This window comes from Hippoglossus stenolepis, chromosome 16, assembly GCF_022539355.2.
Source record: "Hippoglossus stenolepis isolate QCI-W04-F060 chromosome 16, HSTE1.2, whole genome shotgun sequence".
Lineage (NCBI taxonomy): Eukaryota > Metazoa > Chordata > Actinopteri > Pleuronectiformes > Pleuronectidae > Hippoglossus > Hippoglossus stenolepis.
In genome coordinates this window covers 10739165-10761116 of record NC_061498.1, presented here as the reverse complement: position 1 = coordinate 10761116, position 21952 = coordinate 10739165, and the positions used below count along the sequence as shown (strand labels likewise).

Sequence of the window (21952 nt, the reverse complement as noted above, 5' to 3'; positions counted from 1 at the left end):
ACACACACACACACACACACACACACACACACACACACACACACACACACACACACACACACACACACACACACACACACACACACACACACACACACACACACACACACAGAGACACACTGCAGTCTTCATGCTAGATATTCTCTCTGAATATTTCTCCAATGAATGATTTTTTAAATGTCTTTATTCAGCCCTTTGCATCTAGAGGGGGGCACTCAGTTTCCTCCCGAATGACAAGACAGGGGGCTGATGGGACACAGGGTTGGTAAAAACAGAAAAACACACTTACTGTAGTTGTCCAGTAAACTAGGTCACAGTTCTGTTAAGTATGCAAGAATAACTGTGAGTGGAGTGCACACACACACACACACACACACACACACACACACACACACACACACACACACACACACAACATACACAGAGTACACACGTGTCCAGAGATGGAGTGAATGAGAGAGAGAGAGAGAGAGAGAGAGAGAGAGAGAGAGAGAGAGAGACTGTGGCATTCAGCAGCGTTTCACTGGAAACACAAGCAGTGAGTTATCTCTAATAACTTTATTTGTGGTGAATAATCTCCATCTTGGCTCTTTGACTTAACTGTTCTTTTACACTATGCATCTGTGCAGGCACACACACACACACACACAAAGGAAATGTCCAGTAAAGAGCAAATGTACCATCATGAACCACTATCTTTCGGTCGCTCTATAATCTCTTTCAGCCATTTTTGAATATGTAACATGTGGCCCGGCCGAGCCACACGGATGTGATAAAACAGCTAATACCAAATGAGCGTTTCCAGGGCAACCAAGGCAAATGAAAGATTGTACATCCGCTGTATAGACAAGGCTGGTGGAGGATCATCTGTTATAATTTAAGAGCAAACACTATTTAGAAAATTGGAAAATGAGAAACCAAAAGAAAATGAGGGGTAAACAAACCAGGAAAATTGTTATTAGTGGATTAGTGCTTCCTGTTTTGAGCCTATTGGCATTCCTGAATGGAAGGAAGTGGGCATGTTGATAAGGAGTAACCTGTCTCCAGGACAATGTGGTTATTTCTAACAACAGTGGCACTCTACTCAGCTGCCCTCATTTATAGCTGTTTATTACTCAGATTTATGCAGCAGATAATTGTATGTGCAGTAGCAAGGCCTTGGGCTGTCCGCCACAAAATACTCACGGTACTTACGAGCTGTAAGTGAGAAAGAAAATTAGCTTTCGAAATCTTTTCATAGCACTAAGATTACACAACAGTTCAATTTATGCAAATGTTCATTCTTAGGAAGAACACTGATATGACTCGCACAGCAGAGTGAATTTCCATTATCAGTTCAAACTGTTGATTGCATGAAACAATTCACAAATTTAACCCGAGATAAATATTTGAACTGGAGGAGCATAATATTACGAATATTTGTCTTTTAATATAAAATCTTCTTTAGACCCTTATCTTGCTCTTGAATGTCTTGCGGCGTGAATTGCATCTGATTCATGTGCTGCATTTCAGTCAGGCCCTGGGGGTCACTTCCTGTTGGAGATGAGATTCCGAGCAGCGGACCAGGTCGACCCTGACCACCCGTGACACATTGAACCCACTTTAATGTGTTGAGATCAAGCAGCTGTCCCAAACACTGTTGTCGTTCCGTGTTGTTTTTTTAACTGTGTGTGCTTTTATAATACACTGGGGCTGAGTTCTTAGTGGACCCCTGGCACACGGGCTCTTTAAGAGGTTAGTCTGGGGAGGGAATCAGCGACATGGAAAAGAGAGAAGCAGCGCTTTCTGTCCGATATTACATCATCTATCTTTTGATGGCCAAAAAAGGTCCCTTGACAAAGGCTCTTTATCACTAACTCTACCCTGTATGCTGTCTCCGAGAGGCACTGATGGGAGGGTTATCGACACTGATCTCTGATACTAGCACAATTACTCCAAGGGCTCCGGCTTTAAATAAAGATGCCCAATCAAGAATGACTCATGGTGTCTGATCACTGATGACTAATAAAACCCTTAAATAATATGCTGCCAGTGAGTGTACTTCTCAGACGAGAGTTAACAACACCGCCAGAAACTACAGAAAAGCAATGAATAAAATGTCCTGTGAAGGCCAGTCGTTCTGAGATCTTCACAGCGTTGGTCTCATCTGCCAAGCCAGCGAATCAGAGGTGGTGGAGGAGGAGGAGGAGGAGGAGGAGGAGGAGGAGGAGGAGGAGGAGGAGGAGGAGATGCTGCATTGGCATGCAACAGGGTCGCCTCCTACATCTCATGTTACCTGTCAGCTACCATATGCTCTTGTGGAGTCCCACACATATTGTTAGCAAGAGGTGCACATGTGCAGGATGTAAAACAGGCAAGGGCGTTTAAAAAAAAAAAAAATTATGCCGGCAAGTAATTGTTTACAAGACAAACATGTTCAGGGATTCATGCATAGATGCATTTCCTTGTGTCCTTATGTCCCGCTTATTTAAATTCTCTTTTCTCTGAGGCCAGAACTGAGGCTCTAATGCATGCTCCTCCTGCATCATCGCACTGTCAGTAGGAAGAGAAGGAGAAACAGAGTAAGAGTGAGACAATGTGGGAAAGCGAAAGCATCCACAACGAATCTACCAGCTCACAAATGGCTGCCATTTTAAGATAATTGCATTGTGGAGTGGTGAGCAAAAGCCTACCCTGAAGGCACGAGGAGAAATAATGCTCTGACCATACACTCCTTGTATCGTCTGTCATCACGCAGGTCGGTGAGGCAGAGTGTGAAGGTGGGTGGGAGGCGAGAGGCTATCGGAGGTTAGGGGTAGAGACAGTGTTTCCTTTACATGTATAAAATGGAAAAATGTATTTCCCCCCCTGTCTTTCCTGTTCAAGTTCACTCCCTGCAGCATAACATATTCTTACAGACTTGTATCATGGAATTTTTTTTTAACCAGACCGCCCCAGACCTAGATAGGGTAGTGAGCTGGGAATAGAGAAATAGGTCAAGAGAAATGGAGGGTGGGAGCTGGCTGAACCAAAGTAGTCTCTTCCTGACTTGTTCCGTGTGCATGAGGGCATCAGAACGATTACAAGGGTGTTTTGGAGACGAATGCAAATAATCAAGTGAAGTTCATTAACCTTGCTAATTAATTTGATCATCATTAAAAAACGGTTTGAAAACCGCTGAGGCCTCAATCGTGGCAGAACTACAACAGGTTAAGAAGAACATAAGAAAATAGAAGCACAAAACACAAATTCAGACATAATTTCTTCCACCTCACCGAAATGTGACACTCTTGTCTCTCCCACTGTACCACAACATATTATATTCAAGCCATATAGATTATGCATGGCTGCACATCCTCCAGTATGAGGTCTTGCTCCACGGAGGCTATTGGTCGAGCTGATGATCACGTGACATGGATCTCTCCCAGGCAGCGGCAGCAGCAGCAGCTGCAGACTTGGAGAGCCAAAGGGGTGCTGACACAGCACACCTGATCGCCAACCCCCCACTGAAAGAAGACCTTCAATCTCCCTCACACATAAGACACATAAAGGACCAGCAGTAATACAGTCAGTGCAGTCAGACATGGAACACACACCAGAAACAGATGAGTAGATTAAAAGGCTGCACTTACAGCACCCCACTCATTATCTCTAAATAAAGAAACACTCCTGCTAATACACACATCCACCTACATCAAATGTTCTTGTTTCCTGCATGGCCTCTTGCTTCTTCTGGATTTGTTGAGTTGGTGAGACGTGACTAAGGATTGGTCAGCACTATCAGCATCTCCGCAGAGACTCCTGAGGTTCAGGAAGGTCAAACGCTCAAACCAACAGGAGTAACCTCCATCCACTCTGTTGATGGCGGAGGCTCGAGTCAGCACAATGGTAAAGCCCAAGTGAGTACAAGATGGAGCATATGCTAATAGATATGCTAATGTTTCACTATCTTTGGTTGGTAACACGTGTAGTGCTACGAGGAGCCTTTTAATTCAGCTCCTGTGGTAAATCAGTGGAAAGACGATGACATTTCGAGTTTGAACCCAAAGCATGTCCATTTTAGTCGACATAGCACAGTCACACATCTCTGTGTTCAGCTACACGTCGCAGTGGGATACCATTCTACACACATTTCTCTGCTGTGGGTGGTGCTATCATCATCATTCCCCTTCATTGCATAAATAAGGAAGAGCTGTTTACTGTACATGAACCATGGCTCAGCACAACACCTCTTTGACTCCTTCCAACTCTCAGTGGGGGAGAAGGTGGCAAAGCCATTCAATACAAGCAAGACAGTCTTCAGTCTTCGAGACGGTACTTCCACCAAGGCCGAACAGTCCTGCATAACACTGTTTAGTTTGTATAATGCAAATATAGAAGAAATTAGGAAGTGGTCGGATGCCCTAAATTATTGAATTGTCATAAAACTTAGTCCTAAACACTGTGAAATCAAGATCAAGACAATGTAGGAAAATTGCCCTATGTTGAAACGTTACAAAGAAGTTGAAAAAAAGGACTAGATCCATCCCCTTAATCTGCATCCACACCAAACTGTAATGAGTTCCTCCCGGGCCCAGGCCTTATCCCTCATGCTAACATAAAAAATAACAAACTAGAATGACACTCAGAAGAGTGCATGCATACCTCTGCTAAGTCCCAACAGTCCCCTGGTGAAACCACATTTAAATTCATGAGATCAAGATTTTTATTTAAATCTGCAACCGCCAGTTTCGCCAGATGTACAGTATTTATCATATTTGTACGGTAATGTTGCCCTCTGAACGATGTACGATCAATAATGCATCATGTACGATAATTTGATTATTTTGTGACGTTTAGTATTATCGGTTTTAATCTTGATGGCAAAATATGTATCACATGTGTTTATGTATCTCTTCTCATGTGAAGTCTTTCCAGCAAATCATGCTTTGATGATGAACTGGACTCGCGCCTCGTGAGCTTAACACAAGTCCTTCCTTTCTCATGTTTCAAAATAAGAGCCTTGTGCCTCGAAAAGGATCACGTCTGTAATCTCGACACAGCTTCGAAACGTCAGCGTTGAGCGTCCCATCCCTACTCTGGTCACGTCCGATAATTTTCCTCAAAGTAAGATAATTTTACCCTTCTGGTACAAAGTGTTGTATAGTCTTGCCTCACCATTTTACTTGCGTATATGGCTATGGTTGCATAAGATGGCCCAGCTTTGTCCATTCCTTTCTTTACCTTTTATCCTTCAATTACAGAGCCGATGTTTGACACTGTTCAAGGTCACGACAGGGTCAAACCTGTTAGTTCTCGCTCTGATCCAAAACTTAAATCATGTGTCTTTGGCGGAAGCTGCCATTTCCCCGAAGTATTCTGCGCAGTACATAGCTGGAGATTTCTGCTTATGCTTTGATTTGAGGGTTTGAGATTGGCAGTGCTGGCTGTGAACAGTGGGCACCATTAGTAAGGGGACAGCACTGATCAGGGAGAATAGTGTTGCTCATTACAGCTCTGTGGTGCAGGCAGACCACCTCAGCAGGTTACCACTGCTTCTCTTTAGACAGACAACTGCACAAAACTGCAGAATGTGAGAAGCACTGGCATGCACTACATGAGGGGAGTGCATCTAAACACACACACACACACACACACACACTTAAGAACTGTCCGTTCTGCTCAGAAGAAGGCCCACAACCTGCCCACACACCAAATGAGAACAGGATCACACCCACACACACTCCACTGAGTCACGAGGAAATGATTATAAAAAGACTGGAGATGGAACAAATCAGCCCGAATCGAGGTTTAAACACCCCATGCCACTCACTCACACTGCACTTGTAACGATGTAGACCCACACCTCCTGGATCCAATCCCAGAGAACACCTTCTCTGCTTGACAATATCCTGCTCGGCCTCCCTGTGAGGTGAATGAACAGGGTGGGTGGGGGAAGAGCGATAACCCCAGAGGACCTGAGTAAAAGGTCACCACACACCTATTTCTGAGGGTGGGAATTGGGAGTTTGCAGGAGCCACCCAGTTCCTGAGGAGATGAGGAATGGAAAAAAATATGTGCACATGGGCCTTCTTTTTAATTCAGTTGAATGGATTTAAGGTGAAGAAAAGAGGCATTTTTATTTAAATGAAAACAAGTCTGATGACATTACAAAAAACAAAAAAAGTCTATAAGATAAACGCAGGATGAGGAATACGACCTTCAGGGGCACTGACTTGATGACCGACGCCTATAAGAGGTGTTTCCCTCCTCACAGCTGACACAACTGCGTAATGAAAACATTGCGCCTTTTTTTTTTTTTCTCTCCCCATTTTCATCTTCTATCTGCATCACATTCCACCTCCCGACAGGTTCGATGACAGGAGGTGCATTTAACCACAGCACAACTTCACTGAGGCATTTCTTTAAAGCTTCATTAGTGGCGTCTACAGAGGGGGGGGGTCTGTGTGTGTGCGTGTGTGTGTGTGTGTGTGTGTGTGTGTGTGTGTGTGCGATGGTGGGAGATACTGCGATTGTCTCTTGATAATGTGTATCCGTGGGCAGGTTGTAATGGGGCAATGCGCCTACACGCTGCCTATGCGGTAGCTTCTTCCATGGTCATTACGCATAGGAGCACTAAAGGTGTCTCAAACACGGGATAGCCCTTTCTTTTGTCCCTCATCACCCACCATTGTCTATTCACTGTATTCTGCCTAATTTCATATCACAAAAATCATAATTACATGCACATGATCCCCATCCAAATTGGGGCCAATGAGGGGGGTATCTCCTCCTTCCCCCAGAATTGCGCACGGACAGTGGTCTCTACTCACCTCCCCACCGTTTGGTTGGCGAGCTGTCGCATCCGATTGAACTGCTTCTTCATCTTGTATTTTCTGCGTTAACACCTACATGGGGGAAATATTCCGCATTATTTCTCTCAGTGTGACGGTCCGTGCTCCACAGCGGCGCAAAACAGAATCCACGCTGTCACATCGTCCTTCCCTCATCGCAAAGTGCCGACGCAGAAAAACTTATCCCGCGATTACTAGGAAGTTTTTCTCTTTTTTTTCAGATGATATTTTCTCTACATTCGCTCCATCGCCTGCGCAGTGATGCTGGAGCCATTCGCCGCGGACACGCACAGGCAGGGAGCGACAGCAGCGACGAGCAGCCCCGCGGCTGCGCACTACTGCAAACTGGGAAATGTAGTAAATCAACGCAGAGCCTCGACGAAGAGGAAGCCAATCTGGGCTGTTTCAACCAAGACGTGTGTTTCCCAATTGTCTTTTATCATCACGCAGGTTGAGATAAGGTGGACATTATTCTTCTATTCACAGAAGGTTGTAGGAAGTGATCAAACAGTCATTGTCTATATTCTTATATATGTTAATTCGTTTTTAAAAACCTTTTAATTAGTCTGGTTTTCAACACTTTGCTATTACAGTAGATTAACAGGATAATGTTGCTAATATCTTGAACCACTTATTACAAGCATTTATATGAAAACTGATTGATTTCTAAATTTGGAGAGTTGCAATGTTATAAAAATGTTTATACATACATACGTACATAGATATATACATACACACACACACACATATATATATACATACACACATACATACACGCATACATACACCCCTAATTTAAAAACACACATATCTTCTCCAATTGTTATTTATAAAACATGTGGAAAAATAAACAAGAATCAGGAAAGCAGGAGAAGATATACACACAAATAAAGGAAAAATCCAAAAGAAATCCCCAAAACTATTGTTGGTATAAAGGAAAATATTTCAAACAAATATATTGTTCTTATATTTTCCTACATTTCATATATTTTCTTATAGAGAGGCATTTTTGTATCCATACTATTCCAGTAACTACACAAATTTGCTCTCTCATATTAAAAGGTTGAAGCCTTTTAATGTATACAAAGCTACCACGTACATTAGTCAGCCTGGCCAATACCACCATCTAGTGTCTGGCATGTGCCAATGCAACTAAAGATAAATGACTCCAACAAATTTTTGAATTAAAAACAATAGATGAGGTTTAGAAATCCAGATTACAGCAATTTATAATGGTGCATTTATATTTGTGAGAATATGCTGGATAAATCATCTGTTACTTTTTTGTGACAGTACTGAGAGTTGTGACTGTGCTCCGTCATGTACTTTAGACTCTGTGCTGCTTTTAGAGTCCCTGTCCAGGAGGGGGCAGTGTTATCGTGTAAACAACTTCAGTCTGCAGCAGCACAGTGTGGAGCCTCGTCTGCAGCATCATGACTGGGCAGTGTGTTCAGGAAGTCTGTCTCCATGTTCAAACACAGATGACAAGACACTTAACGCGCTATGACTTGCTGTGCTTGTCTTGGATCATTATCATCATTATCATATTATTCATCAAATGTTTTCATCAAAGGCGTGATCATTACTCATGTAGCAAACAATGTTAGAGTGGATTATTAATTTTTTTATTAGCACAACAAAAGAATTGTTGGCCAACAAATTGGTGAAAGTGTAATACAGTTTTGCAGCCGTAGAAATATTGTCTGTCCGTATGCAGGTCTATTTTCAGCACTGGCATTTCACATAAATTCAGAGATGGACGCCCAAATGTCTTGAACTGAAATAAGATGAATTTTGGCCTTGTATGAGTTGACTAGCCAATCCCAACGCTTCCCACTAACCATCCAATCAGATGAAACCACAATCACCACGTAACCCAATAACCATCCAATGTTAGAATCATATTGATATTCCATTATAACAGTTTTTTCTTTTCACAGTAAATGTTTATTTCACAGCTTTAATTCATATGCATCACCCCCCAAGCATAAGTAATATTGCTCTGTTTTCTTTACTGAGAGAAAAGTCACACATTAAATATAGAGGGCGTACGGCGAACACTCGTAAAATGGCGATTGCAACTATCTTGTGTCTTGTGGAGTGAAGAGTAACTTTTTTTAGGAATCTGCTGGCGGCTTTAGGCGGATCCATGAATGCAACATGCTGCTATGAACAGGAAAGAGCCATCACAGCCCTCAGACAGGAGTGATGTCCTCTGTCTGTGCTGTCATAAGGCCGCGATAGGCCAACAGGTGGGCTGTGCACCACCGCCACAGGGTTCAGAGGCCTCAGGGGGTAAATGATACAGAGAAAAGGCTGTTCTCTGCCCTCATTAATCTCCCATGTTGGAAATTGAGAGGGGCGGGGGGATCCTTCAGCCTTGATCTCAACCTTTTGACCCCGTCAGATCATTTGTTTTCGTTAGTCCCCTCTCAGACGGGCTGGCCATCCCCGGTCCAGACACCCATCCTGTCCCTCACAATAAAGCATGGAGCACTTTTTTGAAAGCATCTCCAGGGGGTCCTCTCGACTCTAAACCCAACCCCCTTCCAAAAAAACGCACCGCTCCAGCGTGTGTCTCTAGGCACTTCTAAATCAGTGTATATGATTCTTCACATCCGCTGACCTGCTCCAGCAACTATCTCACCGGTAATCCCTGCACGAGGAACCATATGCCCCTGTGTAGAGATGCAGGAAGGGGCGAGCGTAAAGTCAAACTGCTGAGGGACGGAGAGGTGCGTTTAAACCCTCAAACACAATCGTGTTCTGCTCGCAGCATTCGACTCGTGGCAGCAGAACAAGAGAAACATTTGAACGACAATTTGTCATGCGGTCTCCTGCTGCTCCAGCCGGTGCGTGCGATGACTGAGTGTTCTTCCTCTCACTCTAATGCTCCTCTGCTGGGCAGCTGGGGACTAATTGGCTCCCAGTTCGCCTAATGAAGCCCCACGCTCGGGTCATGACCTCGCCACCTGATGACCCGTTGCTGCGACTGATATGTGGGCTGCACTTTGACAGTGACCTGGTCAGACCTGGACGCCCTGTGGCTCCTCCACAGAACGGAGGTATTACACTTCGCTCCGGTACAGAGCTGCACTTACGAGTCCTGTGCATGCAGTCATTAAGATGGGTTAGGTCTTGGAGACAAAACGCTGGTGTGTGTGTGTTTGCTTTGCTCAAAAACAAACAAGGGTAGGGCGTCAGGAAGGATCTAATGGCATGTTTTGAACTCAGGTTAAAAGCTGCCCAGTCAACAAAGGGGGAAAAGAATGGTGAGATTGCCATGTACATCGCGCTTGTGTTTAATCTTCAGACACATAGCATCGTATTACCCAGATCAATCAGTCTGGGTCTGAGGGGTGGGCTGCCGCAAGCCTTTGGTCTGTCATTAAAAGAAAAGTGTGACATATTCATCAGGGGAGTGTGTGCAAGGCGGCAGGCAGGCACACTTTTTAATTCAGAGACATTTTTACATCCAATATGAGCACATCGCCAATGTTGGCTCATGTTAGGATTTGAGTTGAGCCACTTGCAAAAAGCAGAGAGGAATGCTTCTCTTTGTAGTTGACCTGGTCCTTGCCTGTTGAAGACTGGGTGTGGAGCAGCAAAGCTCGCCATAGGCATTAAAGTCCTTTCAGGTAAGCCCGAGCACCGAGGCCAGACTTTTGTGTTGTGTCTTTAAAGGGTTATCTCGGGCCATAATGAGCCCCAGCCAGCCGAGCACCAGGCCCTAATGAAAACGCTGCGACATCTGAGGGGGGAAGATATTACAGGTCTATACTGCGGGGGACGTTTTAACACGCAGGCAATGGCAGAAAATGATGGTTATCACAAACACCTTTCAGACGCTAAATGCAGGTCTGCTGCTGAGTGGGCCCTGAAGTTTAGAGAGACAAGCCGAGCACTAAACACGGACGGGTTTGTCGGACATGCAGGATAAAATAACAAGAAACTACAACTAGAAAATGCCCGTTTGAAGAAACTGAATTTAGATTGCTTGCTTCTGGAAACAAGCTGAAGCTAAACTGAACGCTGGCTTGTATAAAAAAGCAGTTGAAGTCATACGAAGAGTAAAAATGGGAGTGTAAACACTTCTGTAAACAGCGCCTGGTGTCAAATAAGGGTCATTGACATTTTAAACTTGGGAATTCACAATTTCACAGCCTGCGGTTACATATCGCATTTTTTTTGTGCATGTATTTGTGAATCCGAACGTGTGAATTTGTAAAACAAATACATTGAGAATGTATAATGTTTTGCAGCTGTAGAAATATATTGTGCATGAGATCTTTTACGACCTGTTGTTTTACTGAACAGAACGGAAACATCCTCTATTGTTTTGTTTGGGAGGAGGGTTTACTTGGCAAACGTGAGATACAGAATGATTTGAATTTTTTTTTTTTTTGCTGTTGCTGCAAGTTTGAAAACGTGGTATTAGTTTATGGAATCTATTCAGCTGCACCAACTCCAAACTCCTCGTCAACTGTCACCAGTAGATTTTAATGCTGTAGCAAAGGAAAAGCAGATTGACAGACCAGAATGTTCATGTTCTTTTGTAATGTACTCGTATTCAGCTGACGTTAGCTCACCAATACTAGAACCAAAGAGGTATTTATACAATTTAGAACAAACCAGTGCCATTATCTAGTTAGTCTTTATTGGCTAGTTTTGGCAAGTGGTGCCTGGGGGAAAGTAGCTTTTGTGTCAAAGTTGAGCTTAATCGTCTTTTTTTCACCGGATTGAATTTGAGTTGTAATTTTTGGCCACAAGCACAAACTGTATACGGATGTTATTAAAACAAATTTATAAATAATTAAAAGTAATCTCATTAAAATTGTATGTTCCACAAGGAAAGTGTGGTTTGGACAGTTTATATTCAATTATGAAATTATAAGAAACTACGATGAAGACTTTTTAAACTTTGGAGAAACATAGAGTCGAACTGTGCTTGTGTAGCAATAAAACAGAGAGCTACTTTTTAATCAGAACTGTGGCTTTAGCTCTTTAACAGGACACCTCATATGTTCTATTTATACAGTGAGGTGTGGACATAAAACTGAGAGGATGAATTCATATCAGCTGTGGAGGTGTTAACTTTCACAGCACACCTTTCATCACTTAGACCCTCGAAGACGCAAGCACTCTGTAATAGACGATAATTGTTGCTGAGACCTCGCGTTGAATAAAGCACTTTATAATACATTTAATACAAATATTCATTAAATCTTTGGCATAAATCTATTGCAGTTTACTTTGGTTTAAAGGCGCGAACGTGCTGCCACTTGTGCCGCTCTGAAGCTAACCACCAAACCACTGTGTTGCTCCATAAAACACAGTCGGCTTCACTTTCACTGATTGGAAAAACATTGCAACTGAGAAGCACAAGTATTTCACAACATGAGAAGGAAGCAGAACATGAGACACCAACATCAGTTTAAAGCTGTAAGTGAAATTATGAAAGACAGTAAAAAGCTGCGTTCAAGGGGCTGTAGAGTATTTATATATACTGATCAGGGAACAACTGTTCTGCCCACTTATATCTATCACGTAATACATCCATGAGCACTGTGAAGCTGAGTTAACATCGACCCTTTAATCTGCAGGTTGCATAATCACAAAACTCTCACTTACATGCCCTGAATGTCTGCTCAATATTACACAACGGGCTTTTATAATATTTTATCAGCCATTAGCCCATAAACAGTAAGTAGTTGTGACAGGTTGTAGCCCGTGGCAAACTCATTGACGCATTAAGTCTGATGATAATACAGTGTTCCTGGCATGCTACCCCCCCTGCTACCTATTTTTGAAAGCCAATTCAATAACTGTTTGTTGGGGTGTGGCGAGCTCCAGCTGCGGTGTGTTATGTGTGTATCCTTGCACAGGGACGGCGCATGTAAATACATGTAATAAACGGTGGGATTTGCTCTAAAGGTAGGATGAATATGGAGCTGATCTCCCTGGGAGGAGGCCGAACAGAATTTAAAACATATCGATACAGATTTATATACAAATTAATACAGTTTTTGAGACAAATCGATACAGTTTTAAAGACAAATCAAAGCTATTGCATCATTGTGTATTGTGCAATTTCTGTGTTTAGCTCTATTTTATTATATATTAGTAGACATGTTCTTGTCTAGGTTTGTGTGTTTTAACGGCCCCAACAGGAAGAAGCATCAGAAACTTTACTAGGCTGTAATCCTGTGGTGAAGTGTGGCATTGATGCATGTTATATACTTGTCCCTATAAAAATGAGCATCAAATCAGACCATTATGTTTTACTGTTCACATTTTGTTGTACCTGTGTGATGTTTGTAGTTCGAGGTGACACCACTCAAGACGGACAATTATAACTTAGACACTAACCAGCGCCCCAACATTATAAAATTAATTACTCTCAATTAATTTTCAGTGTTTGCTTTTGGAGGGTTAATGGCAGTTCATAATATTATACAGTATGTGTCAGAGCATAGCTATTAAGTCCACATCATGATATTGGAGCAGGAGTAGACGGAACACCTGTTGTGCGGCAACGTGAAAATGAAATCCCGGCTGATGGTCCACACATGCACGTATACACATCCAACGCACCAGCAGCACATCTGATATGAGACCAACGCTTGTGGAAACGAGGCCTTGAGGTAGCCTTGGCATTTCATGGCTCTGAAAGACAGATTAAGCTCAGATGGTTCCAGGATTTATGATGCTAGGCGAGCAACCTGAGGGACAAGCCAACTCCTCCCCGGGCCAGCGGCCACGAGTGATAGAGAGATTTACAGGCAGGATATTACAGCTGATTGCTCATAGACCATGGGAAAAATGTGCATGGAGCACACAAATACCGCATCCTTGCAGTATGGCTTGAAAGCTGAATCGGAGCGCTGGATCCCACACTCTGGGTCAAGACACTGAACACGGAAGCGTCCATAAATCAAACGTTCAGAGAGATTTGAATCCCGGAGTTGAGACGCTGGTAATGTATATTCAGCAAAACAGCTCAAAAGTTGGCTCATGGCGTATAACAGACAGTGGGTGATGTGGGTCAGTGTTTGTCTCTCCTTAAAGTCATAGTATGTACAGTAAATCTAGAAGAGGTTCAACTTTAAATGGACCATCACAACCCTTATGAAATATACATACACTCCCCCGGGTTTCCAGCCCAGCGTTGTGTTTATCTAATGCTAATGAGCGTGGTTAGCCCCACAGGGACAGCTGGTAATCTTCAATTCACTTTGTTTGTTTTGGCTTTGCACGGTCTCCTTACGCTTTGTCAATATGAGATCAGCGTGGTATCATCAACATGAGTGATCTTTGTGGACGAAGCACGATAAAGGAGTTCAGGAGTTGCGTTCAAAAGGCTGAAACTATAACGTAAGGATAAGTGTCTCTGCCTGTTGACATCGGTGTTCAGGAATGTGAGAAGCACGAACGTCAGTGTAGGAGCTGCGATGACTGAATGACCCCACTTCCCTCAACCCGGAGCTGAACTCCATTAAGGGCGGCCTGTAGTCTGTAATTTTACCAGCAGCCTCTTATCATGTTTGTCTTGTCTCTTCCTCAGGGGGTTGACTGCTTGCCCACAGACCAGCTTTACTTCATTTCAGCTGGCTCGCCACACAAAATACAGTCAGCGGGAAAGAACTACTGCGTGACTGAACGAAAATACAACCGGAAGTCTGAAGAGTGACCTCGTACGTCTCCAATAAGTGTAGAGCAGAGACACGCAGCACATGTGTTTAAGATATCTGCTTTATTTCTGTGGGTTTGCCTTCCAATCAGAGCTGAACTAAACTGTAAACCTTTGAAGGATCATTCACACTTCACAGGATATTCGTCAAGTTTAATTAGTTTAACACATAAATCTAATAATCAAATCTTCCATTACCACAACCAAGGAGGTTATTTTATCCACCCCTATCTGTTTGTTTGTTTGTGGGTTGGTTTGTTTGTTTGTCGGGAGGATTATCCAAAAACTACAGAGCAGATTTTCTACAAAACTTGGTGGAGAGATGGGACACGAGCCAAGAGAGAACCCATTAAAGTTTGGCACAGCTCCAGGATATGTTTTTATCACTTTCTTCAGCATTGGGAGACAGCGTGTCTTGACATTTTCACAGATTTCAGAGGGAACATTGCAAATCAACTATATTTAGTGGACTGATGTCTACGAGTTTGAGCAATTTGGTGCGGAGATTTCCAAAGTTCTAGCAGTTCTAGTTAAATTTAGTTTCAGAAGGGGACTGTTGGGTCTTGGCAGAGGTTTGGTGCACTTCTAGTTGTTTGTCTGTTGGTTAACGGGATTACACAGTAAACATGTGGATGGATTACCACGGAACTTGGTGGCAGGATGCAGTGTGGGTCAGGGAAGAACTGGTGCGGATCTGGGTCAGGGGATGGACCCAGGATTTAAAAAAATCTTTTTAACATTGCGCGATAGGACAGTTTTCAGCATTTTCAAATAAGAGAATAATTTATGGCCTTGATGAAAAATATTGGGATGTTTAGGGGACTGATATACAAGTGTTTGCAATTCTGTGTAGATCTAAACACAACTCAGGATCCAGTAAATCAAAATGTAGTTTCATAAGGGGACTGTTGGGCCTTTGCGGAGGTATATACTCTCTGAGTGCCATTTTTTGTTATGAGTTATGTGTAATGGTTGTATACAATCCAACAAACAGTAAATTATTTTAGATTGAATCAAACCATGTATACAAATCTAACTAAAATGAAAGTATAATATGTTCAGTTATACAGATTTAATAACCTAAGTAAGGAGCTCTGTGTCTTCAGCTCACAGTACAGCACCCTGTCATACAGGTAGATTGGAGGACGATGTGATTGGAGGTCTGCCCTCCCCCTGAGTGACCTTGTCATATTTTGCTTGTGGTGACTGAGGAGGCCTGGGGCTCTGGGACCACACAGCCTTGTCATCTCAGCCCAGATCAAAGGAGACCGTGCTCCGGTCTGACAGGAGCCAAGGCCCTCGACGAAGGCTGTGGCGAGCGCGGAGCCAGAGAGCGGAGCTCGATCAACACCATGGGTGGCAAGGAGACAGAGTTTCTGTGTGGGTTATACCCTGCATGAGGAGGCCTTACAGGCAATGATCTCTACGCTGCTCTTCTAACTTTACTCAAGAGATGGTCAAGATATCTGAGTAGTGAAGTGAGATCTGTAAGTACCTGTAATCTGGAGAGATGAGTGAGATGAAAGAGAGGTGAGAGGAGAAGCACGTCAGGAATGCTGAAAGAAAAGCACTGGGAAGCAGGAATGGTGGAAACATGGAGCGGGATGTGTCTTTAGAGGACCTCCACCCAGACTGAGCTTGAGTGAGACATTTTTCTTGGCCACGGCCCTGCTTTCTTGTGACCTCGGAGTATTGCTGACACGCACGATCTCTCCACTGAACAATAAATACTGGCTGCGAATAAGGATGAAATAATTAAGCTCTAAACCAGAAGTAAATGCTTTATGAAACGCTATCACAGTGTGTTCAGCCTTCTTGGTTTTGTGGACGCTCCAATAAAAATGTGATTTACATCATTTGATTAAGATATTAATGACATAAAATAATTGCAAAATGCTTTATGTGTCATCCTGTGATACTACACGGGGATACAAATAACATCTTGATCGTTTTCATGCATGTGTCCAATTAACATGCTGTAAGCTGGTAAGGAAAACTCTCATCCGTTCCTGTTGAGTTTACGAGATGCTTTTCCTTGTTTTTCCCTCTTTATTCTGTAAACAGCTTCACTGGTTGGACTCGTAACCCTGGCATCTGATCCGCTTTGCTTTCAAAGGGCCACGCCGTAAATTCCTGGGCCTTGATATTTTTCCCTCATTTCCCACAGGATCGTAATGATGCAGGGTTTTCTTTGTTGAAAGCACCTGTTCTCAGCTCGAATAATGGGCTACGTTTTCATCCAGGATATACCCCCTGAGGGACGCCCAGCCTCCGAGCCGTGGACTTGGGGGGTGTCTAGTTGCCGCCATTGCCGGTGAATTTCCCCCTGTAACCTTTCGAACGCCACTAGTGAACATGTGTTCTTTGGCTGGTGAGGTCTGTCTCTGGAAAAGGTCAAAAGGTAAATCTGTGTTAGCGGTAGAAAGGATTACCTGTGTATTTTATAAAAAGACACTGACTGAATTATCATACATTTAAAGTAAACTGAATGGGTTAATGACAGACAATACACCTGAAGCTGAAGTCACTCTATGATTTACTTCTCTCTCTCATTAACCCACACTTCTTTTGATATTTCCAGAGCTACCTGACTGAATATCACATATTTATATCTGCTCTATAGTGAACCATATCATGTTACTAGATGGGGTAAATAAGTTAAAAAAAATGATAATGATTAAATAAAACACTATTATTTGAAAATGTACGCTAATGGGACATAATTATTTGACTAAAAACAACAAAAAAAAGAAAATCATTACCAGGAAGTTTGTCTTATGTTCTTTTGGAGGTGGAAGAACATCTACTTAATTAAAATAGACCTGATAATGAGGTGTTAAAGTAACCTGATACTGCAGCCTTGTGCCAACTTGTGAAACATATGGATATTGTGCAAAAAAATACAGATAAGTCATTACACTGCATAACAACACAGTATCAAAACAAGTTGTTTCGATACTTTTGAAGCAACTTTTGAGACAAATTAATTGGTTGGAAGAAATGAGTGCAACAAAACGCTATGGACAGTTTAGGATGCACAGAAACTTTCCTGAGCGAACACGTCATGTCAGGATCAGGTGATTTTAATAAATTCTTTCATATGTTGGGACAATCTCTCATTCCTCCAACTGGATGCACGTTTTTAGACTGAACTGACGATGCGCCACTTTACAATTGCAGTTTGAAAGCAGCGTCGAATGCTGCACAGTGAAAGTGAGTGTATCTTTTATTTCTGTACATGTAACAAATCCTCTTCTTTTATGAAAGAGCTCACAGCACAGAGATACCCTTTTAGCTTGTGCAAGACTTGGCAAGAACCACACACATAAGCCTGCCTGAGCTTTCTGACCTGCCAGCGGCGTGTCCAGGAGGACATCAGTGAGGGATAAGACCTTTTCTACAGGATCAAGGCAGGAAAGCTGCTCAGGCTACGGCTGTTCCTTTAACAGAAGATAATATGGACTCTAGCAAGGCTCCAGAGCATTTATAGACATTTTAAATGGCCTTACCCGGAGTTGAAGACCTTGAAGAAGGACTTAAGAAGCCAGAGGAGTGTCTTGATCTGCCTCTCAGCTCACCTAATAACCCTGTCATCAGATTGAGGGCTTTGCATGTGTAAGGCCTCGGTCGCTCCTACTGTTGTTTGGGGTTGTTTGTTCTTTCCAGGATAAAGCAGCGGATGAGATCATCCGTCAGGCCTCTTTTCCCTCTAATGGGCTCAGATCTCTGACATCTGGAGTTTGCTCTAACAGTGACATTAGTGTTACTCAGGAAATTGACAATATTTTCACAGTAGATTTTACCCTAGGTTGTAATTACGGCACGCGCGTATGCAATAATACAAACAAACATATGCACATGGCTCATGTGTCCAACTGATTCCCACGTGATGCATGCAACTACATGAATGCTGAAAAGTGAATTTCAGAAACACGTTGACGGGACATGGTGATAAACGCAGATTGTTAGCAGCGTCATTAAATCTACATCATTCCGACACATGTGTGGAACATCGCATGTCCTTGTAGGGCAAGAAGACGCAGATCAAGGCTTTCTTCTCCTGGCAATGAATCAACAACAATCATCTGCGTGTTGGAACTTTTTCTGTAGATATTTTTGGGGTCTTCTGCCTTTACTGAGAGCCCAGTGGGAGCGTGAAATGGGGAGAGAAAAGGGGGGAAGACACGTAACAAAGGGCCGGGTCCGAACCGAACCTGCGGACGTTAGATCAGGTTGCACTTGTTTATACTATGATGACATGGTGCCAGAGATGAGACACACCGATGTGTCTGAATACAGTATCAGTGTGAGTCCTGCTGCACGGTCTGGCTTTTATGTATGAGGTGAGTGCAGTGTATGTCATCTGTTTAGGCTGTAGAAGAGCGGTGTGTTAACACGGTTCACTTGGTGTAATCGTATTGAGGATGTGTAGAGAAGAGAAGTCGAGATGTGTCCGGTTTACTTTACGTGGATGCTTTTGAGATGTCAGTGTGTGTGTGTGTGTGTGTGTGTGTGTGTGTGTGTGTGTGTGTGTGTGTGTGTGTGTACTCGTCAAGACCTGTAGACTTCATGGGGAGCAAAGCCCAGTCCTGATTAGGCAAAAAAAAATGGTTTTGGTCCGGCTCTCTACAATGAATTCAAGTCAATACAAAGTTCTTATAACCATAGCTGCACAAAAGCGTTTGTGTGTGTGTGTGTGTGTGTGTGTGTGTGTGTGTGTGTGTGTGTGTGTGTGTGTGTGTGTGTGTGTGTGTGTGTGTGCTTGCGTGTGTGTGTGTGTGCAAATTAAGTTTGATTGTCTCCATGCGTCATGAAGTATAACAGATGGAGCAAATCAGCACACACTCTTAAACATTTACAAAACTGACTTTTGCATGTTTGTGTGTGTGTGTGTGTGTGTGTGTGTGTGTGTGTGTGTGTGTGTGTGTGTGTGTGTGTGTGTGTGTGTGTGTGTTTTCTTTTGGAGTGTGTGCATCCTCAGGATAAAAACAAATTAAAAGACTGGATACACATTTTGCCCACTTGTTATTTCCTCCAAAATTAACATTCAAAGTCCTTGTGTCAGCGACAACATTTCCAGACATAAAACTGTTTCATCTGTTCAGGGGAAATGACTTGTTCATACCACTGTCCAGTCATGGCCGTGCTCCAGAACAGTCCCAGTGTGTTTACACTTGACCTCAACTGACTGGATTTGTCAGCAAATAAAAAAAAAGAAAACTCTGGTTCTGACTAATACTTAAAAAGACAAATATAGACAAACAAATTGGACCTTTTTCTAAGCAGATGTGAAGTTATGTCCTTATATTTATAGACTAGACACTCAGTAGAGCATATGTAAATCCACCAAGGCCCAACGGTCTCCTTATAAAACCACATTTAAGATCAGTGTCTCCTATCTGTGCCTTATTGTTTTTATGGAGAACCATGAATTATTCTCTGAGAAATCACTTAACAGGTTTAAGAACCTGAAGAAAAGAATTCCTGGATTTTCCACTTGATCCAGATCCGTTTTGTGGTGATCTGCGTTGTAGTTTTTGCTTAATCCTGCTAAAAGACAAACAAACGAAAACAGAACCTCCTTGGTGAGGTAATAACTCTCTCTCCATATATTCTTCCATTTGCCTGCAGTGTAAGTATATCAAAGTTAACACCCACACAGTTAGTCCACAGTGAGACAAACATGCTCTGCACACAGACCGGAAAGAGCAAACAACCTTTGTAGCTCTTCATGCACACGTTTTTTCCACACAGGTTATCATGTGCTCATACACTGTGAAAATACAACTATTAGGATTAGAAAACACACACACACACACACGCACACACACATGCACACACATGCACACACACATATATCATATACAGCAGTGTCTGAGAGATGAGATAAGGGGCTTAGATGAAGGGGGCAGGGTTGTCTCTGCTGAAACTCTGACTGACATGACAGCTCTGGGGTAATCCCGCTAATCCTCTGCTAGCTCAGGGGTGCAGTGGGACTGCGGGCCTTTGACCCTGCACCGAGAGGAGGTGCTAACACACACATTGGACACGAACCAAACTTCAAGTGGCATCTCAGGATTCACAGTCACACATTTCCGCCGTGACCGCAGTGTGCCGTGGCTGCACCACCACGGCCCCTTCGGAGGAAATTATTAACTTTTATTGGTCCACTGAATGTGCTGATAACATTTGTTTATGTAAAACTGCGTGTTCACATTGTTTGGAATGATTACAGGGGCTATTAGGTCGGATTATGAGGCCAATTAACTCTGAGTCACTCGACCGTTTGCGCGAAGTTGTTAGAGGAACAGCTGACCCGTGACACATATTTTCACGTGTGTCACTTGTTTGTCTGCTCAGGGGGGGTTATAAAGTTTCAATATACCTGTTGTTTTAATTTTGTTGTTTGCTTTTTGCAGAACAGGTTAAAACATTAGAGGTTATTTCAAAACGGCACGGAGAAATAGTGCATCATCGGGTATCATCCAGATACTTTGATTCTTGGCCTTGATATTTTCATAAAACCAAGAATCAGGAATTGTTAAAAGTTGTCAAGGTTTGGTTCTTATTTCCAAAGCTTTCAATGGAAACATGTGATCCAAATCCCCCCCCCCAAACAACGAAACATACAGCTTGTTCAACACAGAGAAAACTAACTGGGGCTTTTAACGAGTTGCATGTTGATGTGAAACAGCCTGTGGAGCACGGATAGTTCACTATAAACTGAACTTGAACATAACATAAATCTGACCCCTGACAAGGACTCAGATTGTAATGCCATCTGCTGTTCAACATCAGGGGCTGTGATCTGTTCAGTCTGGAGGAAATGCTCGCGTCCACCGGCAGTCAGCAGTCGACAAGGGAAGGCATTAAAATACAACTTTCAAATAAAACTTAAAGCAACTAAAATAGTGTTTTTTTACAACAGAGAAAAAAAAGGTTTTCCCTGATTGTATTGATGGAGCACATATTTCAAGATTAACTTAATATTGGTGATTAGTAGCAGTTAGATTCAACTATACTAAGTTTATTGAGAAATTTTACACAGAAATCATGCTCCTAAATGACATGGATATGAAAACACTGTATTTTATACCTCATATTGTCCTAAAATATGTAAAGACTGCAAACAAATTGAAGGAATAACGAACAGGAAATAGATTTATTGTGCATATATTCTTATTTATATATCTCTCCTGTGGTGATGTAGGTCTATGTAGCACCACTCTTCAATACGTTATCCCTCATTCAGTGTTTTAATGGTGGTGGTGAAAAGTGCTGTCAAATCCAAGATCGCTCACTTGGGTACAATTTGTCATGCGTCTTTTCAACCTTCTCGACACTATTTTAAGTTGAAAGGATCTACCGGAAGTCAGTTTTCCCACAGCCTGTCTGTCTTGACGCTGTTGCCTGCTGTAGATAACTTGGTGCCGCTGTGAGAGGGAGCGCA

The 21952-nt window shown here is 42.8% G+C and overlaps 1 protein-coding gene across 1 annotated transcript in view; it reads right to left on the bottom strand.

Annotated features, from left to right (window-relative positions):
• The window catches only part of arhgap44a (Rho GTPase activating protein 44a), a 28627-nt gene extending 21492 nt beyond the window's left edge, over window positions 1-7135 (bottom strand). The window contains 1 exon segment of the mRNA XM_035181516.2: window positions 6792-7135. Within this exon segment, the coding sequence (XP_035037407.2) occupies window positions 6792-6844 (53 nt within the window). The 5' untranslated portion in view covers window positions 6845-7135.
• Between the last annotated feature and the right edge of the window lie 14817 nt (window positions 7136-21952).